Below are 21,967 nucleotides of genomic sequence, written 5' to 3'. Positions count from 1 at the left end.
GCGAAGCAAGCCCATAGGGAAATTCGTCTTGTGAAGCAACCCAGAAAACGAAAAACTCTTTCGTCTTGTGAGTTTTTCGTCTTGCGAGGCATTCGTCTTGCGAGGTACCACTGTAATAAAAAATCTGATCTAAATTTAAAAATCTGGTTTTTTTGTTTTTATTTTGTTTTTAAAAATCACTGATTTTTATCCACCATGATTTTGAGTTTAAGGGGCATGAACTTCACTTTAGATATTTTCTAGGAATGCAGTTAACCAACCCGTTTAGTCAGAATGACAGAGCACAACTTTTAAGTTAAAGAGAGTTTTTACATTAAAGCAGCAAGAAGTCTGATTATGGATTTCCTATGTCATTGTTTTGCCCCAGAAATTGTAGTTGCTCCCTTGTGTGTGGTTTTTCAAATGGAATGTAACATCAGAGAATGAACCCAGAAGGAGAGTCTCATGCTTAGTGAATTTGTGTTCCCGATGGGGCGAGGCATTTTCTTTTAAAGCATGGCAAGGATTAAAGAGGTCCTATGTGTCATCAGCCATTCTGCTCAAAGTGCTTAAAAACAGATAAAGCCAAACACCCCCTCCCAAGCAGTGGACCAGAAAGGAAGCCAGGTGGCCATGTCCACCCTGTCTAGACTTAAGCCCGTCACAGACGCAGTTGTCGCCATGAGCCATTACAGGATTATTTGGGGAATAATGCCAGCTCTGCCAATCCCAGGGAAAAGCAAGCAGCTGTCACTGGGCCAGCAGGTGTGAGAGATCAGGGCTTTTGTCCCTGCACTAGATGCAGGGAAAGCTGTCGCTTTTCCAAGACTCTGCGGGCCTTCTCATGCCTGCAGTTGCTTTGCTTTCTCTAAATCACGTTGCATGCAGCCAGGCGGGTGGCAAAGGAGCAAGAGCTGCAGGGCCCATTTTGGTCCCACATCCCATGCGGCTTTTGTAAACTCAGTTCAAAAGCCCATCCATCTCCCGCTCTTGGAAACCATCGATTGTAGTGCTCATTAGGGTTGCATGGATTTTCTTCCAGATTAATTTTGAACACTGTCTTCAGTATACAAACACACACACACACACACACACACACACACACCCCCCCTTTAAATCAGCTTAGACCAGGTGTTGGCAAGGTTTGCCTTGCCTGGGCTGGTTCACTCCAGCGGAGATCCCTCTGTGGGCCGGATTGTGCGCGCCCATGAGCGTGCGCAGCTGTGATTTATGGCGTCTGCACCTGTGCAGAAACGATTTCCAGTGTCTGCATCTGCTCAGATGTGATTTCCGACACCATGGACGCGAGTCCCCATGTTGCGCTGCACCGGTTTAGCACAGCGTGTGGGGACTCGCCGAGCGGGCAGCTTGGTTTGGGGGTGGCTCGTGAGCTGGTCAAACAACCCCCGTGGGCCGCTTGTAGCCCATGGGACTTAGGTTGCCTACCCCTGGCTTAGATCAGCTTCCAAAACCCAGGATATCCCGGCACAGTTCATGTTGCCTCTTGGCATCCTGCCCTCTCATTTGTCCAGACAGTTTTCTGTGCTTTCTGGCTAGTGGTGGTAACTTGTCCTAGCTGCATGTCCTCGCTTCCTCCTTCAGAGTGATGTCACTGTCCATATATGTGTGTGCATGTACAGTGGTACCTTGGGTTACATATGCTTCAGGTTACATAAGCTTCAGGTTACAGACTCCGCTAACCTAGAAATAGTGCTTCAGGTTAAGAACTTTGCTTCAGGATGAGAACAGAAATTGTACTCAGTTGGCGCGGTGGTAGCAGAAGGCCCCATTAGCTAAAGTGGTGCTTCAGGTTAAGAACAGTTTCAGGTTAAGAACGGACCTCCGGAACGAATTAAGTACTTAACCTGAGGTACCACTGTAATGGCTACTTTGTGTGGTTTCCTTGCTCTAAGGGGCATGGAGTGGTGGGTGCATCAAGAATCATGGCTGGATGTTTCAAGGCACATTTCAGTCGCTCTCATGACGACAAACAGTTTGAAAATAGCTGTTCTTCAATGAACCCCATCAGCTGTTCTGCGGTTCAGCAAAACATGGACTTCCTTTGCTGTCTTTGAATGAACTGATGATTTGAGGTCATTTGGCGTCACTTAATTCTGTCTCTTCCATGCTCTAGCAACCACATTCCTCATTTTAAATTCAGATTGGAACAGACGCTCCTCTGTTCGTTTTTTAAGTATGTTTTTTCACCTCTATCTGCAATAGTGTTTGGTAAGTGTGGCGAGATGGTCAAGAGGTTAATATTTAAGTCTATCCTCCGTCGTACAAGTTGTTTTCCACGTGATTATTTCTTTTTTCTTCCTTGTTTCTTGGCTTGCTGTCTGTTGCAAGCGCCAGTGACCTTTAAAACCTTTTTGCACAGAATTTGCTTGTGAAAGGCAGCATTGAGAGAGAGATTGAAGCATGCCCCATCTGTGCTGGGCCAGAGTTAATAGTTCCCTTATAGCCTCTTCAGGGCTACTTTTGGCTCATGTAATGAGGCCATCCTGCAGGAATGCACTTAAAAACTTTCTCAGTCTTGATCTTCACCAGCTTTCAACACAGGAAAAATTCCCGAACACAACCAATCCTGAAACGCAAAAGATGTTTTTAAAGTTGTAGAGGATTCTGGATGGGCTTGATTTCTCAGGGCATTGGCTTCATTTTTTAGGCAGTCTCTCAGGAAATGCTTTCAGCAGTATAGCTGAGAAGGAACCTCTGCACATCAACCATTGAATCCCTTCATGTTGCAAAGGGTTCTTGGGCACGTTCTAACTTCTAAGGCTCTTGGGTCTTACCATTACCCTTTATGAACTGGGTGTGTCATAGAACATCCCAACGCTCACCCCATGACTTGCAGTTATAGGAGATAATCCACAGCAGTGGGTGAGCCATCTTTCCTTTCCTAGAGAAGCTTGTCCTCAGCAGCAATTAGCTTACAAAGAAAGACCTGATGGGCTTTCATGGGACTCTCCAGCATTCCTTAGGGAGGGGCCGTAGCTCAGCAGAAAACCACATGCTTTGTGGGCAAAGGTCCCAGGTTCATCTCATGGCATCTCCAGCTAAGAAAAATGATGGGATGGGAGAAATCCCTCCCTGCTTGAGACCCTGGAGAGCTGTCATCTATTAGGTTAAAATGACAAATACAGTAGTCTGACCTTGTAAGGCTTATAGGAAGCTTATACAAGGCAGTTTTTAAAGCCACTGCTTCAGAGTACTATATCCAGGGCTTTTCTTTTTTTAGGTGGAACTCAATTCTGACACCTCTCAGGTGGACACCATTGCCATTATTGGCGTGAGTGGCGCTGTGGTCTAATCCACTGAGCCTCTTGGACTAGCTGATCATAAGGTTGGCTGTTTGAATCCCCGTGACGGGGTGAACTCCCGTTTCTCTGTCCCAGCTCCTGCCAGCCTAGCAGTTCGAACAAAAAAGTGCAAGTAGATAAATAGGTACCACTGTGGCGGGAAGGGAAACAGCATTTCCGTGTGCTCTGGCTTCCGTTGCGCCAGAAGCTGTTTAGTCCTGCTGGCCACACGACCCGGAAAGCTGTCTGTGGACAAACACTGGCTCCCTTGGTCTAAAGCGAGATGAGCGCCGCAACCCCATAGTCTCACCTATAGGAGAACAAGGGAGGTGTTCATTGTGAGTTCCGGCATCTCTTTTTCTAGAAAAAATAGCACTGACTATACCCCAAATCCAGAAACTAGCACAGTGATCAAAAGGGATGTGGCTCTTTTAAGGCACATATTCGCTTCAACAGAACAGAATATCTAAATATCTGCTGCCTAATTTAAAAAGTTGTATGTGAGCAGGGCTGGCTGGAGTAGAAACATGGGTTTGCCCTATAGTAAGGGGTTTCAATGTCCCCATGAGTCACAACCTGTCCCCTTTAGCTCTGCTTTCAGGCCTGGTCAGAATTAAAACTCAGGCCCAGGCAGAGGACACTAGGTAGCCTTCAAAGCGGTCAGCCTGGTGTGCTGTATCTTTGCATTGTTTTGCTTCAGAATACATTGTATATTATTGTTGTTTAAATCTGAACCTTCTCTGCTTTGTTGCAGCGGCAAGTTGGTTTCACCCAAGTGGAAGAATTTCAAAGGCCTGAAGCTTCAGTGTAGGGATAAAATCCGGCTCAACAACGCCATCTGGAGGGCTTGGTACATTCAGTGTAAGTTGTGCCCATCCTCAATGTGTTTGGGTGCTTTGGGAAAATGCACACATTAGTACGTGGCCAGCCTGGGACTTCTGATTGTTTATTGCATACCATATGCCTTGTCCTCTTTCAGGGTGTGCAGGCAATATAAGCAGCAACATAAAAGCCTCAACAAAGCAATCTTGTCACACAAAACCAGGAAGAAACATCCCATAGCCAAATCAGGCAGAGGGAGCAACTTCTCTGTTGTGTCAGATACCAGTTGAAGGCAGAATCTCAGCCTTTCCCAGGAACCCCAGTAAGGCCAGAGGCAGGCAAGTCTCCCTTTGGAGGAAGCTCCATGGTTTAGGCTCCACCACTGGAAAGGTTCTGTCTCCTCGAAACCCCTCCATGCATTTTAAAATAAAATAAAAGGGAATGATTGAACCTGAAAGACCTCTTGACATGATGTCTCCCTGGTTCAATTGTTCACTACTTCTCCCAGTGATGTGGGGTCTCTGGTGATGTCCTTCACTTCTGCCTGTGGCGAGGGGAGGCTTGGGGGAGGAAGCATACAAGTCTGAGGCCTGCTTCTAGGGACTTAGGAAGCTGCCTTACACCAAGTCAGACCCTTGGTCCATCTAGCTCTGTATTGTCTACCTGGACATGCTGGGGATTGAACCTAGAATCTTCTGCATGCAAAGCAGGTGTTCTACCGCTGAGCTATGGCCCTTCCCCACTCCTGTCAATTTCACTTTCTCATTTTTCCATCTTAAGTTCAGTTTTCGCCATTTCTAAATCAGTTTGCAGTTTTAAAAAAATTCCCACAAACCTTCAAGTACATAATTACGTGCACATATCCACGTATGTGTGAATATTTTTATGCACATTTGCCCAACATGCTGATTTCTGCACATTGTTTTCATTAATACACAAATTTTCATGCATACTTTTTCCTAATACATTTTTATTTATTTAAGAGAATTTATATACTGCTTAATTGTGAAGAAAACCTCTTAAGTCATCTACATAGCATTTAAATTATATGTTATATGCTTTTTTTGTAAGCATTTCTTCATTGAAAAACTCTAAAGCAAAATTCAGAGAATTGCAGATTTCAAAGGATAGCTGTGTTTTGGTTTACACATTGATTGAGGAAATGTGAATTAGGTAAGCGAGTTTCTCCTCCAGCCTTCCTTATGATCTCTCTCTCTGTGCATACAAAAACCAGCCCTTTATGGAGAAGATTGGAAGGTTCCCTACTGAATTTCTGTTGTGTACAGTAGCTGAATTCTGCTCCTCATGCCGCACTTTGCTTTTTGTTTTTTTCTTAACACTTGTGCGGAATCTGGCATGTGCACATCCCTGGTTCTTTAACAGTGGAAGTCCTGCTTTGTGGCTTACTTAGCATGGCAGTCAAATCTGACCTGGCTTGCTCCCCCTAGAGATGTGCACTGCTAATGCTCTGGTTCGTGTTGCAGATCTGGAGAAGCGGAAGAACCCTGTGTGCCACTTTGTGACTCCCCTGGATGGTTCTGTGGAGGTAGATGAGCACCGGCGCCCTGAGGTACATCAGGCAGAGAAAAATGTGACTGTGGTACAGCGGCTATCTCTTCATGCTGTGGGCTAATCTCATTTTATGCTGCTTTCACCTTAATTGCCTTTGCTTATCTGCCCCTTCCTGTCTTTCTATAGTTCTCTGTTGTGTTTTGACACTGGGGTAGAGAGTGGGGTAAGGAGCACAACAAATCAGTACATAAGCAAATGCACATATTTGAATGTAGGCTTCCTTTCAGTTCTTGGTGGGCAGGTGGTGTGTCAGATGCTAGAGGCCAGGTGGTGTAGTTTGTTAAGGGTGCTAAGAGTTATTTTGAGATCCCTATTCCCCTCAGAGCTACAATTCCCACAGTTCGCTGGGGAAATGGATTGGTTCTTAAACCTTTTTGGGAATTGCAACCTTCCCAGAGCCCAGTAAGCAAGGAAAACCTGTTGAGTGGGTAGGTGGTAGAGAAATAAATGAAGAGTGGGGAATGGGTTTCTCCCACTCTTTATTTATTGATTCCTCCCTGCCCCCTGTGCCCACGTAAGGTTGCAATCACATGTGTAAGATTGCAATTGTGTGTGTAATGTGAGTGCAAGTGACGGGCACACTGTACCACTTATTAAACATTTTTCTTCCTCAGGCTATTGCAACAGAAGGGAAGTATTGGAAACGGCGGATAGAAGTAGTAATCCGAGAGTACCACAAGTGGAGAACCTATTTCAAAAAAAGGGTATGTTTTTTCACACCCAGTTTTCTATTTGGAAGTACATCAATATCTTCTCAATTGCCTCCAGAAAGGAAGGAAAAGTTTCAGCTTACCAATGAAGGCTTAAGAATGAAAAGGGTTGGTAATTCAACTGTATTAGTAGAAATATGCTGGCCCCAAACAATAAAATGTTAATTTTGTACTGATTTGTGCATTCTGTTGTCACTCATATTGTCCTGGTTCACCTGAATAGTCCAAGTATCATCAAACTGTAGAGTTGGAAGGGACCCCAAGGGTCATCTAGCCTGCAATGCAGGAATCCCAACTGCATCATACACGACAGGTGGTCATCCAACCTGTGGTAAGAATTTGCTTCTATACCACGTTGTTTGTTAACCCAGGTGAGGGATCTTTTAAATAAAACATGCAACCAAGGAAATGAATTCAAGTCCAGTAACCAGGAAGAACCCAGAATTTATTGTAGCTATTGCAGTAGGGCAGAGCTCAACTCAACGCAGTTGTTCTATCCAAACGGCCAGTTAATAAGAATTAGAACAAGTAGATAAATAGGTATCGCTCTGGTGGGAAGGTAAACGGCGTTTCCATGCGCTGCTCTGGTTCACCAGAAGCAACTTAGTCATGCTGGCCACAAGACCCGGAAGCTGTACGCCGGCTCCCTCGGCCAATAAAGCGAGATGAGCACCGCAACCCCAGAATCGGCCACGACCAGACCTAATGATCAGGGGTCCCTTTACCTTTTTATTATAGGTAAAGCACACAAAGAGTCCTAAAACATCTAAATATTCTTAAAACATAAACATCCTTCTACATACATCAGGAAAGATTGCAGGTCATAGGATGGTAAACATGTATGGCTCCAAACTGTGATCTGCTCCCCCGCAATTACCATATTTTTCCGTGTATAAGACTAGGTTTCCCCCCTGAAAAATAATGTCAAAAATTAGGGGGCATCTTATACACGGAAAAATACAGTACCTTGGGGTACCCCAGGTGGCCAGGCCTTTTGAGCCTCTAATGTCACATTTCTATTACTGTTCCACTGGCAACCAGGTCTTTGTTGAGTTGTTGACATTGCTTCCTTTATCTCTCATCCCTTGCTTCTCCTTTCTCCCAGGAAACTTCAAGGATAGCTGTTTTTAAACTCCTAACTCATGCAAACTCATGATAGACTTGGAATAACATCCTAGAGGGTCACTTTCAGGATTAGATAGGGTTTCTTGTTCATGGCCCAGATCTCGCTGGAAATTGGTGCCACTGCCTGAACCGTTTCTCTGCTGGCAGCCAGGTGAGCAGAGAGCCTGTGGTGGCACAGCCTCTCTTGGGCTTATGCCTCTCTTTGTGGCTGCCTCACCCCACCTCATGGGCAGACCAGCTCTGAATGATAAAATACTTTGCTTCAAGGCAGTAAGAATCCCTCACACAAATAGGAGCTCCAGTTCATGGTAACTTTAGAACTGTGTTGTAATTCTGTTGGGGGAAAAAAAATCTCTTTTTCTTCTTCAGTTGCAGAAACATAAAGATGAAGACCTCTCCAGCTTGGTCCGGGTAGGTGTTGAGTTAGCTCTTGTTTTGTTTGTTGTTGGTTAGGCCTGAAAGTATTTAAAAAGTGAAATCCCAGTCCTGTTAAGTAGAAGGTATTCCTCTTCTTATTTTGCTTAAAAATTAGGTGTGAAACCAGGGCAGTGCAGGTCAGAGGGGAAGTGAGGGGTGCTGTAACCAGTAAAATTCCCTGAATTGCTACAGTTGAGCACCATTTTGCATTCCAAAGTTCTTTAATGGTCCTATTGATTATTCTATAGAAAATCCACTATGAGTTGGGTTTTTCTTGCTCACAGCTGCAGCTGAGCCAACCAGGATGCCCATGACTTAACTGAGAGATGTGCGTCAAGGTCTCCTTGAAAGAAACCGTATCCCCAAAGATTTGCTCGTTTCAGAATGTGCTCTGTGACTCTCCTCTCAATTGAGAGAGAAAGGAAATTGCTGAGTTTTATGCCTTGTGGCTCCTTGCGAGCTGGGTGCAGCTCCAGACACTCCTGCTTCAAGGTGTTGTACAATTCAAACCGCAAAGACAGTAATACAAAACATGACAGTCCCCACTAAAATTGCAAATACTGACATCCAAACTGGGCCCTGTTTTAACTTTTCCCTCCCTCCCCTGACCAGGATGACGACACGTTCCTCTGGCACAAAGAGACATACGGCAGGGAAACACCAGTCCCTATGGAACTGGACTGCCTCTTCAGCACAGACATGCTTATGTCAGAGCTGCCAGACACCCTCTTCTCCACACTGTCGTCTCACCAGCCGCTCTCTTGGCCAAATCCCAGAGAGATAGGTAAGAGAAGCTTGCCCTTTCCTGTATCATCTGTGGAGAAGGAATTCCACAGGATAGGCTTCCAAGTTCTTTCCTGTTTTGGGGGGCGTGGGGGGCGAGGAAGTACCTTGCTGTCTTATTTCCAAATGTGCTTCCTGGCAGCCACCAGTATTGGGATAGTTTAAAAAAGACTACAGCATCTTGCTTTGGAACATTTAAAGGGGTATCTCCAACTATACTTTGAATTACATCTCTTCTGTATCTGTGTTTTATTTTTTCTAGTTTCACATTTCTTTTTATTCTCCATATCCATCATTTTTATTGTATTCTGTATGAGTTTATGTCAGTAAGCTTTTAATTTTTTTAAAAAAAGATTATCTTCCTTGATCACAGGCCCACCCATGCAGGCATCAGAGGTTAGGGGGAAAACTTCCAGGCAAATCCCACGCACTTTAGACATTAAGCACTTGTTTCTTTCCATTCCTTAAGTTGGGGGCAAGGGGAAGGGGGGAAATTGGTAGACCCTCGTCTTGAATCTAGAGGTCAAGGCAGATTATTTTCTTTGGAGGAATAGTTTCTAATCCACAGAATAGTCCTTGGTGAGAGGTTCAGTGAAAGAGCTTCTGGGGGGAGGCACTGTGGTTCCAGGCACCCAGATGGTGGTCTGATTCCATGGAAAGAAAGGCAGCTTTCTTTGTGCCTAGCAACCGCACCCAATCCACCCACAAAACACGCAGGCACAGGGGGAGCATTGGCAGTTGATGTGAGGTGGTAGAAAGTGTCCGGAAACCCTCCCATGCCCTGTGTGAGCTGCTCTACTTTATGCGGTCTTCCACACACCCTGCCGAATCTTCAGAAACCCCTTGGGTTTGGGGGACATATTAGGTAGTTGTCAGGGGACTGCCGTTGGAACAGGGGAGGGAGCCAGGGGGGTACAGAGAGCCTCCGAGGCTTCTGAGGAGCAGCTCCTCGTCCAGCGGTGGGGAAAGCCACACCTTCAGTGGAGCACAGTGGGAAGGAGGGAGCCAAGCGAGGGGAGGGCTTGAAGATCCTACTGAGAGCCCAAGCGCTCACCTAGCCTGGCTGAGCAGGAGGCAGAGACGCCGTTTCTGTTGCCCAGCTTACGCAGAGGGGAGAAACATAAGGAGGGGAGGCAGAGATTTGGGGTGTCCAAGTTCTTATGTTGGGGGAGAAACTGGAAGGGGCCACTCCTGGAATCTGCAAGTGACTAAGACGGACATGAACTTCGTGTTTCTGCACTGTAAATAATTTGCACCAAATAAAACCTGTTAAAGACAGGTCGGAGCCCTGCCTGGTTACTCACAAGCAACCACTACCAGCACCTGACATTAATGTAGAAATTGTTTCCTGAAAATAGGAAGTTTGATCATCACTGCCTCGGAGGGGAAGCAACCATGTTTTGTACCATGTTTTGTTTTCTAGCTTTTCAGATCACAATGTTGCTCTTGTTACGTAAATGGGGAGGGTAGCAATAGGAGACAGAAAACACAGAGAAGTTGGCCTGACTCTGTATCCTGGGGGCCCAAACTCCAGGTTTTAGTTGTTGGGTCCCATATCACCTGCTCCCCCCTGCCCCCACCCACCTTGCTTTTGGGCAGTTGGGCACACTGGTGCAGTATTGGTGATACCTGTACCACCCTCAACCTCAGTTTCCCAGAGTCATCCATACTAAGTGTATTCAGCACAGTGCCCAGATGTTGTGGACTACAATTCCTATTACTCCTGGCCATTGGTCATGCTGTCTTGGGCTTATGGGAACTGTATTCTGAAGCGTTAGAGGGCACCACAGAGAATCAAGAACAGGGTTAGCTAAACTGGTGCTTTCCTGATGCTGCAGGACTACAACTCCCATCATCCCTGACCATTGGCCATTCTGATTGCGGCTGGCCCAGTACCCTGGTCTAGAAGCTCTCCAGTACACCTTCTCACTCTTTTTCTCTTTGAAATTTTCCAGCACACTTAGGAAATGCTGACATGATTCAGCCAGGACTCAGCCCTCTCCAACCAAACTGTATGGATACTTTCGAGTTTTTTCAAGGTAAGAATTTTGCAGGGGTTGCACACTCTTGTTTGCCAGCACAGATTTCCCCTGGTATCGTTTATGAAGCTGTATATTGAAAGTATTAGGCTATGCTAATGTTTTGCTGCATTGCCCTCTGCTATCTGGATTTTGGAGTATCCAGAGTTCGTTCCTATAAGGCGTAGTTCCTCCAAGAGGAGGTATGTACTGTTTCACTGGTTTTAGACTGACAGTCAACGTTTGGGTGTGATTAACATCACCAGCAACACCACTGTGCTGAGAATAGAGGTGCATTTCATTTAGCATCATTGCTTCTATTTAGAGTTTAGGGGGTATGAACATTGACCCTTCTGTAGTCAAAGCAGCAGTACCCTCACTGGACAATTGACCTCTCTCTAGATTGGTCTGCACATGTGGAAGAATGCTGAAGGGGTAGAATGGCCCTGTTGATGTTATTGTGGTGGTCACCGTCACCACCTTTACTTGGGTTTTATTGTTGGATTGTAAGACTTTGGAAAGGCAGAGTGAAAGTCTTAATAAAAATATGTAACAGTGGTTAAGCTACTTGGGATAGCTTGCATTAAAAGTAGGACAACTATGTACTGAAATAAATAGAAATGAAATAAAAATAGGTTTTTAGTGTGGAAGGCGTTCTTTTCTTTTTTATTTCCTGGTGCGTAACAAAGGTTTTCTGTTTATTTAAATCCAGCTTGGCAAAGTGCAGCTGTAAAATGAGTATCCAGAACTGATTATAATATTTGCCTCCCCCCCCCCCATCTTTGCCCAGATCTTTTCTCTTCCAGTCGTCCCAGTTACTTCAATGCAACCCCCATCACTCCTACTGCCAGCTCTGCCCTGGAAGACACCTGCAGCCATTCTTCCCAGGTAAGGATGGGGAAGAATTGTTGCTCAGTGGCAGTTAGAGTGTGTTCTTTGCATGAGGAAGGTTTAGTCTCCCTGCAAGGCTGGGAAATGTCCCCCAGCTAAAACCCTGGATAGTTGCCGACAGCTAGTGAGTAAATGATACTGTGTGAGGTAGATCTCAGTCACCCGACTCAGTAGAAGCAGTTTCCTAAGAAGTCTTCCTAGAGTCGAGGTAGTCTGGTCTTTGATTTTCATGTGCATTCTCCATGCCTTTGGGCTGTCAGCCGGTCAGCGCCACAGCTGGGCATATTTATCTGAACAAATAATCCCAGATGGCTTTTATTTATTTATCTGAATTTATAAAATATCCTTAGGGTAACTCTAAGCAGCATGGCTTCTCTTAATTCAGAATGAGCTGGTGCCCATTTTGGACTCATATAACTATAGATCTTACTACATGAGCTGGTGTGTGTGTGTGACTCTAGCTGTTTGGTCCTAACTGTGATCACCTGTGAGTATGAAAAGTAGGCGCAGATGATGAAGCTGGGTCATTTTTGTAACTCAAGTTAGGGGTGTGTGCATTTTTCTTTCAGGCCACAAGTTACTTGTTACTTACAGTTTTGTTCTGCCCTTCTTCCATTCCTCCCATTCTATCTACACAGTAATCTTGTGAGGCAGGCTAGGCCAAGAGATCAAGTGCCCCAGGGTCACCGAACAAGTTTCCATATAAAGCAGGGACTTGAACCCAGATCTCCCCAGTCGAAGGCTGGGTAACTGACGTAATGCAAATGGGTGCCCTTCAGGTGTTGCTGGACTACAAGTCCCATCATCTTTTACCTTTTGTAATTCTGACTAAGGCTGCTGGGAATTGTAGTCCAACAGCATCTGATGGGCAACAGTTTGGCTATCTCTGCTCTATTCACTCCAGCAGGCAGGCTGTAATAACTAACATGGTTTTATCTTAATAGCTAATAATGGAGCGGGGAAGAGCATGTAACTTTAGTAAGAATTACAGTGGTGCCTCGCAAGACGAAAAGAATCCGTTCTGCGAGTCTCTTCGTCTAGCAGTTTTTTTGTCTTGCGAAGCAACCCTATTAGCGGATTAGTGCTATTAGCGGTTAAGCGGCTATTAGCGGCTATTAAAGGCTTAAGGGATTAGCGGATTAGCTGCTAAAAGGCTATTAGCAGCTTAGTGCCTTAGAAAAAGGGGGTGGGGAGCGAAAAAAACCCCCCAGGAATCGCAAGACATTTTCGTCTTGCGAAGCAAGCCCATAGGGAAATTCGTCCTGCGAAGCGCATTGAAAAACGGAAAACCCTTTCGTCTAGCGGGTTTTCCGTCTTGCGGGGCACCACTGTACTTGTGATGGTGGGTAATGCCAACAGTGGAGTCCGATCTGGGTCCTATTTCTCTCCCCCAATACTTACCAGTTTAGAAATATAGAACATCCCGCCTGGTATCTGGCCACATTTAACGTGCCTCTTCTCTCTTTTTTCCAGACATCCGACCTCTCTTCGGGTTCTTTGCCCAACACGCTTCCCCCGGTGAACCTCAGCGAAGGGCTCGTCACCCCCCCAGTTCCTGCCCCTATCATTCCCTCTGCAACGGACGTTGGTGCCGACCAGTGCCTTGGCCTGAGGAGTGGGACGGACTCCTTCCTGCAGCCCTCCAACTTCAATTCCGAACCCCCTCTGAGCAGCCAGCCACAGTTCCTGTCTCCCTTCCCGGCTCTGGTGCCACTCCTTCAGCCAGGCGTGCTGCCCCAGACGCTGCCGCAGCAGACTGCGCTGCCTCTGAATGCCGGCATGGCTTCTCAGGGGTCCATGTTTGCTGCTTCAGAGGTCCCAAAGTTTGGGCTCAAGTCTTCGGTGATCACTCACACAGCCTCAGCCACTCCGACGCACAATGTCCCAGCCACCACCTTCAGCCAGAGCCAGGCTGGCCTCCTGGCAACCCAGCAGCCAGGGGGAGGAGTGCCTTGCAGCCTGACCCTCCAGACTGCTGTGGCACAAAGACAGCCTCTGCTGCAGCCACGTCCCACCTTTGCGCTCCCAGTGGCCAGTGGCGGGACGAGGTCCAAGAAGCTGCAAAAGATAGTGCCTGCTCGAAAGCCAGAAACCGTCTCCTTGGTCTTGAAAGATGCCTTCATTGCCCCAGGTGAGTGGTCCTGGAATGCCCCCTTGGGTTGGGGCCAGGTGCAGACAGGCATCACAAGTGCTACCAGTCTGTCTGCAAACAACGGTTATGGTGTTTGGGTACTTGCCAGTCTGTCTCTCTGTGTGTGTCAGGCACCCTGCAAGGCTGGGGACAAACCTTCATCCTGAAAAATATTCCTCAGATACTCAGCATACTGTTTTAGGTGAGTTCAAAAGGGCCTGTGTGGAGACAGTGGGATGTTTGACTTTTAAATAGCAGACCTTGGTAAAAATGAAAAAGTTATATATAGATAGGTCAGTCCGTTGCCTCCAGGAATCCCACAAGCAGGCCATGAAAGGAGGAACCCGCTCTTCAGAGGCATCTCCCTCCCTTCCATATCGCAAACTGTTTATGAAACTCCCCACAACGTTATGGGGTGGTGATCCACTGCTCAGGACACCCAAAGCCTCCTTGGCCATGTGCAACTAGTCACATGGAACTTTGGCTCCTGTTCCAGGTTTATAAACTAACAGCGTGGCATCAGGCGTGGAGAAAAATAACAGTAGGGCAACTACAGTGGTACCTCAGGTTAAGAACTTAATTCGTTTTGGAGGTCCGTTCTTAACCTGAAACTGTTCTTAGCCTGTGGTACCACTTTAGCTAATGGGGCCTCCCACTGCCGCCACACAATTTCTGTTCTCATCTTGAAGCAACCCGAGGTACTATTTCTGGGTTAGCGGAGTCTGTAACCTGAAGCGTCTGTAAGCCGAGGTACCACTGTAATGCCAAGAGACAGAGTAGTGAGGGCCTTTGAGGGGCAGGGAGGCCACTTTTCTGCTGAGCTGCAGGCAGGAGTGCTATTGGCGTTGCTGCCACCAGACTCTGCTTGAGGCCTTGAGTAGCTGAGCCCAGCCACTTGGGATGGAACATAACCCCCTCCCCACAAAAATGCATTTTGCTGGCTTCTGTGTAAAATTGTTCATGAAGAAGGAACAAAGAGTAAACACAATCATGGAGGAAAAGTAAAGCAAGTCGTTTTAAAAAATAAATATTTCATAGTCCAATTTTGTTATTTTTATTTAAATGCCCAAGTTTCATCAATTTCTTGCTGTCTTTATGAAACCTCCTTTTGCCATATAGGCGTGGGTGCCTGGTGCCACCAGGCTGGCGTATGGTAAGGGGCCACATTAGTTGAACTTGCTCAGGGCAGTGTCCTCCAGCTGGCTCCGCAGAGGCCTTTCTCTGCCCTTGTTCATAGTTGCAGCTGGCAGGCATTGAAAATGGGACAGGGGCTTTACCGCTGAGCCTCTCCGGGGGTCTCCACCAGCTCCTGGGTGCCACCGCTGGCCTTCTTGTTATTCAAGAGCTCTGGGCAAGCAACTCTCCCAGTCTGTGACTCGTTTCCCCCTCTTGTAACATGAGGCTACTGACCTGCTTCTGATACATTCCAAAGCTTAATTATTTAATGGGCCTGAAAGCCTGAACTGAACAGAAAGAGATAATTTTTAAGATCTCAGCTTTCTCCACAGGATGGTGCCAGCTAATCAGCTGGAGCTGTTCTTCTCTTTTTGTAATTTTGACATTATTTGTATTATTTATAAAGACTGTTTTGGATAATTGAGAATAACAGAGATTTCACAATGTTAAAGTGCATACTTTAAAGCAGTAGATAAGTAAGACTGACTTATCGGTTCAAACACTCATTTGCTATTTTGTTTTCCATGTAGAGTGTCACTGCAAATATCCTAGAGAAGTGTGATGGTTTTGATACTTCAGTAATGGCTTTAGTTTCCAAAAGGGTGCATTTGGGGATAGATGCATTGTGTTGGGATTTCCATAGAGCACCATTGCGGCAAAATGGCAAACCTACCCCATGTTCTTAGTCTGTAGTCCCCGTGCCTCACATAAATAAATACTTAAGCCTGTGTTCAGATCTTGCAGTCAGGAATAGGTACAACCAGGAACCAGAGCTTCCCTCCCGCCCTGCTGTGGGTGAGCTCTCCTTTCACACACACACACACCCCTTTACTTGTCTAAATTACACACATAGGCCCCTAATACCTGAAAGACCAACTCTCTCCTTTAAAACCTTCTCAGGTGTTAAGATCAGCAGAGGGAAATCCTCTTGGTAGTTCTACCAGCCTCAGAAGTTCATGCAAGCAGCCCATAAGAGGGCACTGCCTGTGGCAGCTCCTTGGTTATACTGTATAGTTTCTGATGTGTGCTGAAGATGTTCCTCTTTGTTATTGATTTGTTTGTTAATTAATTTCCCACCCTTTCTCCCAAAAAAGCCCAGGGTAGCAAGTGACAAACATACTAAAACAATTCCAGTACAGATGCGGCCTGGGGAAAATTTCAACTTAAAAGGCTTGTTGGAAGATGAAAGTCTTCACAAGGCGCCAGAAAGACAACCGAGACGGTGTTGGTCTAATATTCCAGGCGAGGGAATTCCTGACATCTGCAGGAGGATTTCACTTGCAGAATGCAGTGATTGATTGGGTATATAAGGGGTGAGATAGTCTTTACCTTGGCCTTTGACAACTGAGTGTGTTTTTAAGACCCACCCTATTCCTGTGACACTAATTTAATCAACCGTGTCATAATTATCTGGCTCAAGCATTTCAGTTCCTGTTTCTTTATATCTGTTCCCTCATGCTCTAGACTTGTGCCATTTCTCCTCATTAAATAGCTGGAACTTTTAAAAAATACCACTGAGGTGGTAGTTTGTGATTGTCACAGAATCTAGTCAATCAGCGCCTTGCGCTAGGAGCCAGAGCTGAATCCTGGCCAAGGGCAGACGTGCGCAGCCAACGTCTGCTACAAATGGAAGTAACCGTTTGCTTCTGAGCTCAGTTCTTAAGGTTGTACATGTGACCAAAAAATGATGAGTGCTGTCCCACAGTGGGGTTACTACTCACACTATGTCTATATACACTTGAACTGGATTGGACCACATGTGTCAACAAAATGAACTGGCCCATATATCAAGTGTACCATGCCATGCCATGGACTGTAATCTAGTTATTTGCACTTCTATCTCTCCATGTTCTGAAGGACAGTGCAGAGCACAGGAGGCAAAAATCATTGGGTTAGATCAATACTTCCTCGTGGAGTAGGTGGACTATTAGAGTAGGTGGAATATAGTCTCATTGATTTCAGCAGGTCTGTTCTAATTCCACAACCACAATTTTTCACTATTAGCCAGGGATAAGCTTATGTGTGGACATGTTGAAAACATAAGAATAATGTCATACTTAAGATGGTGCGTTTTAAGTGCTGGATGGAAACGCCCAATGTGGCTCCATCAAAGGATGCTCCTTCCCTAGGTTGTGGTTCTCTTGTTCTTCCGACTCCTGGTTCCTCCTTCTGTGTTTTTCAGCTGCCTTTCAGGGACAGTCCAGAGCTGTGATTGTAACTCCAGCGCCATTGAAAAGAGAAGGGGTTTGGGCCCCAAGGATGTCTCAGCCCAATGTTGTAATTGCGCCTTCTGGAATGGCCAGAGTAAGAAGCACAATGTCTGTCTTGGGGCAGGGAATGGGGGAAGGCAGGGCATCTGGTGCTGGGAGGTGCCAACCTACAAGACATGCCTTGCGTTTTTCTCTCTGCATTTTGTTCCCAGGCACCCAGAGCAACAGAATTCCACAGCGGTATTCTGCTCAGCAGCCCAGGCCAGCAGTCTCCAAGCCCCCAGCCAGTCCAAGCTGCTGTTCCGCATCTTTTTTCTTCCAGTGCAATCCAGGAAGTGCTGGTGAAAGGCGAGCAGGCCCCTTCCCACAAGACCTGCTCACAGGTCCCCTCGCCTTCACCCAGTAAGTTGAAGAAATGCAAATCCTGGAATGGAAGCATCCCTTGCTGCATTCAAATGTGCATCAAGAGGATTTGGGCATGGGCGTTTGCAATGATTCAGAGGGCGCTTGATCAGCTCCCGGGAAGCTTGAGGCCCTGCTCTGCAGCCTCTGTTTTCAGCACTGGACTCTTCCTGCAGCAATGCTCTGTTTCACTCATGAGTGCCCCATGTCAGACAGAGAGAGGCCCTCAAGCCACAGTGTGTGTTGTGGGGAGCTTTGCCCCTCAAGGTGTGTCCATCTGTTGAAATGGTTCTTCTGCAGGCACTGATCTGAAAAGTATGAAGTGATTGATATCCCACAAGGCAATTGCAGAAATCAACTTACGAATGATGGGTGGAAAGAGTTACATATTTGTGTATTTATTTAAAACATTCTGAAATAAATATTTCCCATTACATTACATAGTAGAGTGCGTAGCGTAGCCATGTATTGAAACCGCAGCTGGAATTGGTGTGATGGAATTTTTATTCTGTTCTAGTCTTATTTTGGTTGGACTGTTTTTTCTAAATTGTTTTAAAACACGTAATCCACCCTAGGAACAATTGATGAAGGGTGGATTTAAAAGGCCCTTAAAATACAGTGGTACCTCGGGATGTAAACGGGATCCGTTCCAGAGCCCCGTTCTCATCCTGAACAGAATGTAAGATACGACTGTGTGTGTGCGTGGGTCGCGTTTCATCACTTCCGCTCATGTGTGTGACGCCATTTTGACCGTCTGCGCATGCATGAGCGGCAAAACCCGGAAGTAACGCGCTCCGTTACTTCCGGGTTACCGCGGAACGCAACCCGAAAATACTTATCCTGAAGTGTATTTATCCCGAGGTATGACTGTAATAGATAAATAGATAAAGAAAACAAATAACCATAACACGAAAACACTTTTAAATAGACTAAACTTCGGCTAAATTGGCAAAATCTTTTAAAATATCTAGATAAGCTCAAATGTTTTGACTGGTGCCTGAATGGTAGTGTCAGTGCCCAGCTAACCAAACTGGGGGAAGTGCTGTGACGCTGCTCTTGGTGATATCAATGTCTGGATAAGTGTATAAATCATTAGGCAGGCCAGATCTCCCTCTCACACATGTTCATTCTAACTGCTAGGACCATCCCAGACACAGCAGTCATTACTGTATGAAACTGCTGTTCTGATTGGTAGCAGCCTTACACAGGATCTTGGACAGAGAGCAAACTTTCCCAGAGATTCCTTTGCTTGGAGACTGCAGGGACGGAACGTGGAACTTTTCTGTGTGAAAAGGGTGTACTTTGTTGAACTTTGGTTTGTCTCTTGAGTTCTAGTAGGATACTATGCGCGTGCAAGCATGTGTACATGCCCAGTATTCTAAAGGAGCGTGCTTGCCAGGACTGGGGTCTCAGGACAATAGAGAATGGGGAGTAGAGGAAAGGAACTGCTGTAGCTCACAGGCTGCCTGCTGGTGAATAAAAATAAAGTGACATGGCTGCTGTAGAACGAGTGGCTTTCAAGCTTTCTGTCTTAGGGAAACTCTGCCGCATCATTTATCCCCTGTGCATCCACTTTGGGCTTCTGAAAAATGACAGAGGATTCTTGGACATGTTCTCAGGCTCATGTTCATTCTGTGCAAGCTTAGCGAACTCTCCCTCTGCTCTGAGTCAGCTAAGAATGTGCCTAGATCACACCCAGCAGTCACTCGTTGCCTTTTTATTGCTTTTATTAAAGATTTTCTTGAGGTTCAAAAGCACATCATCTCTGTTTTCAGATCACAAAGTCCTTTCTACAGATTAGTTATATTCAATGCGAGACATTGATGTTGTGGACAGTATAAGGATGGGGGAGAAGAGAGGTGGGGAGGGAGAGTTGTGCACTGGCAGCGGAAAGGACAGTTACTGTGTCCTTTTTAGAGGAAACTTGTTCATTATTACTGACACAGAGGAAAAAATAATGAAGACATTCCAAGGAGCCCCAGATTGGCCTGGTTCACACGTAATGCAAGAGCATGGTTTATCAGACTGGCTTAGCATAATGTGTGAACCCATCCCAGGTTAAAGGTCGCTCATTAACCAAGGTTTGTAGTTGGTTTGTAAACCTTAATTAATGTCATAGGATTATGTGAGAATGTGGTCCTTCTTCTTAACTCTGGTTAAAGAGTCTTCACCAACACAAAACCTACAGAGTAAAGAGCAGCAACAAATTCAAACCAATCTCAAGAGCTGGCTGCTCTTGGTGGTGTTTTTAACTGCAGTGTAAGAAACCAAGGGTTAAGCGTTTGTCTACCAGGTACCTCATCTGAAACTAGGGTTAACATTAACTTCACTTTAGCATTATGTCTGAACCATTGCATTGAAATGGTATTTTAGTGCTGCTGCTCCTTTAGTTGATTGCACTTGCATCTGTATATTTTGTGTTATGGTTTTATTCCTTGTCCACCTTGAGAGGGCTTTTGCTTTGAAAGGTGGCATAATAATATTTTATACAAAATAGATAATTTAAAAAAAAAAATGCTCTTCAGAGTATCAATCAAATCCCTAGAGAGGTTGCTGCTTGATCATTTAATCTGTTGTCAGGAATTCCCTTGGACTGATTGTGGGTTGTCTCCCCCCCTCTCTTTCAAAGGCCGAGAATGTCAGGCCTCGCCATGCCCTTCGGACCTCAGTGCCAGCCCTCAGTCCCCACAGAACAGCTGCTCAGGGAAAACTGCAACTGATCCTCAGATGACTGCTTTTAAGGTTGGTGGTTTGGCCTTTTGTGGTTCCTTTATTCACCCATCACAGCATTAATGGCCTGGAGGAACCCACTGTTCTGCATGTGATAGCCTGGGATAGGTTGAAGGATGGTTGCTTATATAGTAATAGGATTATTTTACAAAGAATGAGGGCAGGTCATTGCCTCAAGGAGCTTACAGTATAGAAATAAATGTACAAAGACTGGAAAAAAATTAGAGTATATTTACAGAAATATTGCAAAATTAATGAATGCTAGAAGAATGCTGGAATGAAGCTATATGGTTTTAGCAGAAATGTTATAAAGAATTAAGTAAAAACTGATTGTTAATGGGCTGAAGTGGAAAATTTAAAGTTAGATTGTGGTAAGATAAATTATAGAACAAAAAATTGAAAAAGATGGAAAGGATTTGCTGAAATAGCTAATTGAACTAGAATGCAAAAAAGGGAGGTGTGAGGAGGTCGATGAAACAAGTAAATGAAAGGTAAAGATATGGAAATATGGGATGTGTTTTTTAAATGTTTTTGTTTTTTTAGTTGTTTTGATGTATTGCTTTTTCGTCTTTCTTTTTATTTTTATTTTTGATGTATTGTTTTGATGTATTGTTTGTTAAATCTTTTATTGTTCCTTTTTCTTTTTTCTTTTTTTTTCTTTCTGTAACTATTAAACTTCTAATAAATATTATTTTTTTAAAAAAATAGAAGTACAATGAAGATTGCAGAGGAAGTGGAGGGAAAGGTTTATTTTTCTTACACATCCCTGGTCTTATTTACATTAAGGCAGCCTTTGCCAACCTGGTGCCCTCCAGTTGTTTTGAACTGCAGCTCCCATCAGCGCCATCCAGCACAGTCTAAGGGGTGCTGTAGTGCAAAAGATCTGGAGGGCACCAGGTTGGCAAAGACTGCCTTAAGCCAAAAGGGTGACGGGGTTGCTTTGCAGTCTTCTCCCTGGTTGTCATTGAGTCCAGCGAACTCTGAACCTTCCTAACCAACCTTTTCCTGTGGCCTGGCTGCTCCTTGGCTTGTTCACAGCTGCTGGTCTTTTATTAACCTTGTTGTGCCAAGAGCTTGGCGTTGGCACTGGGCCCTTCCTGGCATTGTGGCAAAGCTCCGCTGTAGAGGTTGATGGTGAAAGTAAGGCAGCATCTATGGAAGCAACTAAAAGAGCCACATTTCTACTTGGTACAGAGTCGCAGGATGAAGCATATTTCAGCAGAGCAGAAGCGAAGGTTCAATATCAAGATCGGCTTTAGCACCCTGAACAGCTTGGTGTCAGCAAACTCTAAATCGGTAAGCTGTGTGCTGGGATCCTCCATCTCCTGCTCCATCTCTCTCACCTACTACTGCTGGCAGCATCCACCAAATCGTGAAGTTCTGTATAAACTTATACAGTCTGGCAACCTGTATAAATTCAGCAAATGTGCATCATTTGGGATGGGAGTGATTTTTGTCTTCACATGTTCTTCCAGTTAATTAATGTAATTTATTTTGGTTTGGCTAGTCACAAGAGCAGGAGCTGTTCAGGCAACTGGCGCCCTGCCCTAACCACTTGATTATCTGATTCTGGCTCACTCCTTTAGCTTCTGTGATTTGAACAGCCATGGCCTACACACTTTGAATCATATATTTACATCTGTGAGGGCTAGAAGCTTGTTTTGTATTGCTAATGAAAGCTGTTGATAAAAGTACTTCT

At 45.3% G+C, this 21,967-nt stretch overlaps 1 protein-coding gene across 2 annotated transcripts in view; it reads left to right on the top strand.

The window, feature by feature from the left end:
• The window catches only part of MLXIP (MLX interacting protein), a 56,684-nt gene that overhangs the window by 23,332 nt on the left and 11,385 nt on the right, over nt 1-21,967 (top strand). Inside the window, exons 2-13 of one of the 2 annotated variants that reach the window (XM_083418240.1) lie at nt 4,036-4,142; nt 5,588-5,673; nt 6,290-6,379; nt 7,880-7,921; nt 8,540-8,711; nt 10,666-10,749; nt 11,519-11,616; nt 13,093-13,750; nt 17,109-17,230; nt 17,349-17,538; nt 20,168-20,280; nt 21,463-21,564. In XM_083418240.1, coding sequence (XP_083274366.1) covers nt 4,036-4,142; nt 5,588-5,673; nt 6,290-6,379; nt 7,880-7,921; nt 8,540-8,711; nt 10,666-10,749; nt 11,519-11,616; nt 13,093-13,750; nt 17,109-17,230; nt 17,349-17,538; nt 20,168-20,280; nt 21,463-21,564 — 1,864 coding nt within the window. The remainder of the gene's footprint in view (nt 1-4,035; nt 4,143-5,587; nt 5,674-6,289; nt 6,380-7,879; nt 7,922-8,539; nt 8,712-10,665; nt 10,750-11,518; nt 11,617-13,092; nt 13,751-17,108; nt 17,231-17,348; nt 17,539-20,167; nt 20,281-21,462; nt 21,565-21,967) is intronic. The other variant, XM_083418241.1, reaches the window with a different exon arrangement.

This window comes from Podarcis tiliguerta, assembly GCF_965153285.1.
Source record: "Podarcis tiliguerta genome assembly, chromosome: 16".
NCBI classification, from domain to species: Eukaryota; Metazoa; Chordata; class Lepidosauria; order Squamata; family Lacertidae; genus Podarcis; species Podarcis tiliguerta.
Note: the sequence above shows the minus strand (reverse complement) of the source record. Positions and strands in the feature narration are given on the sequence as shown.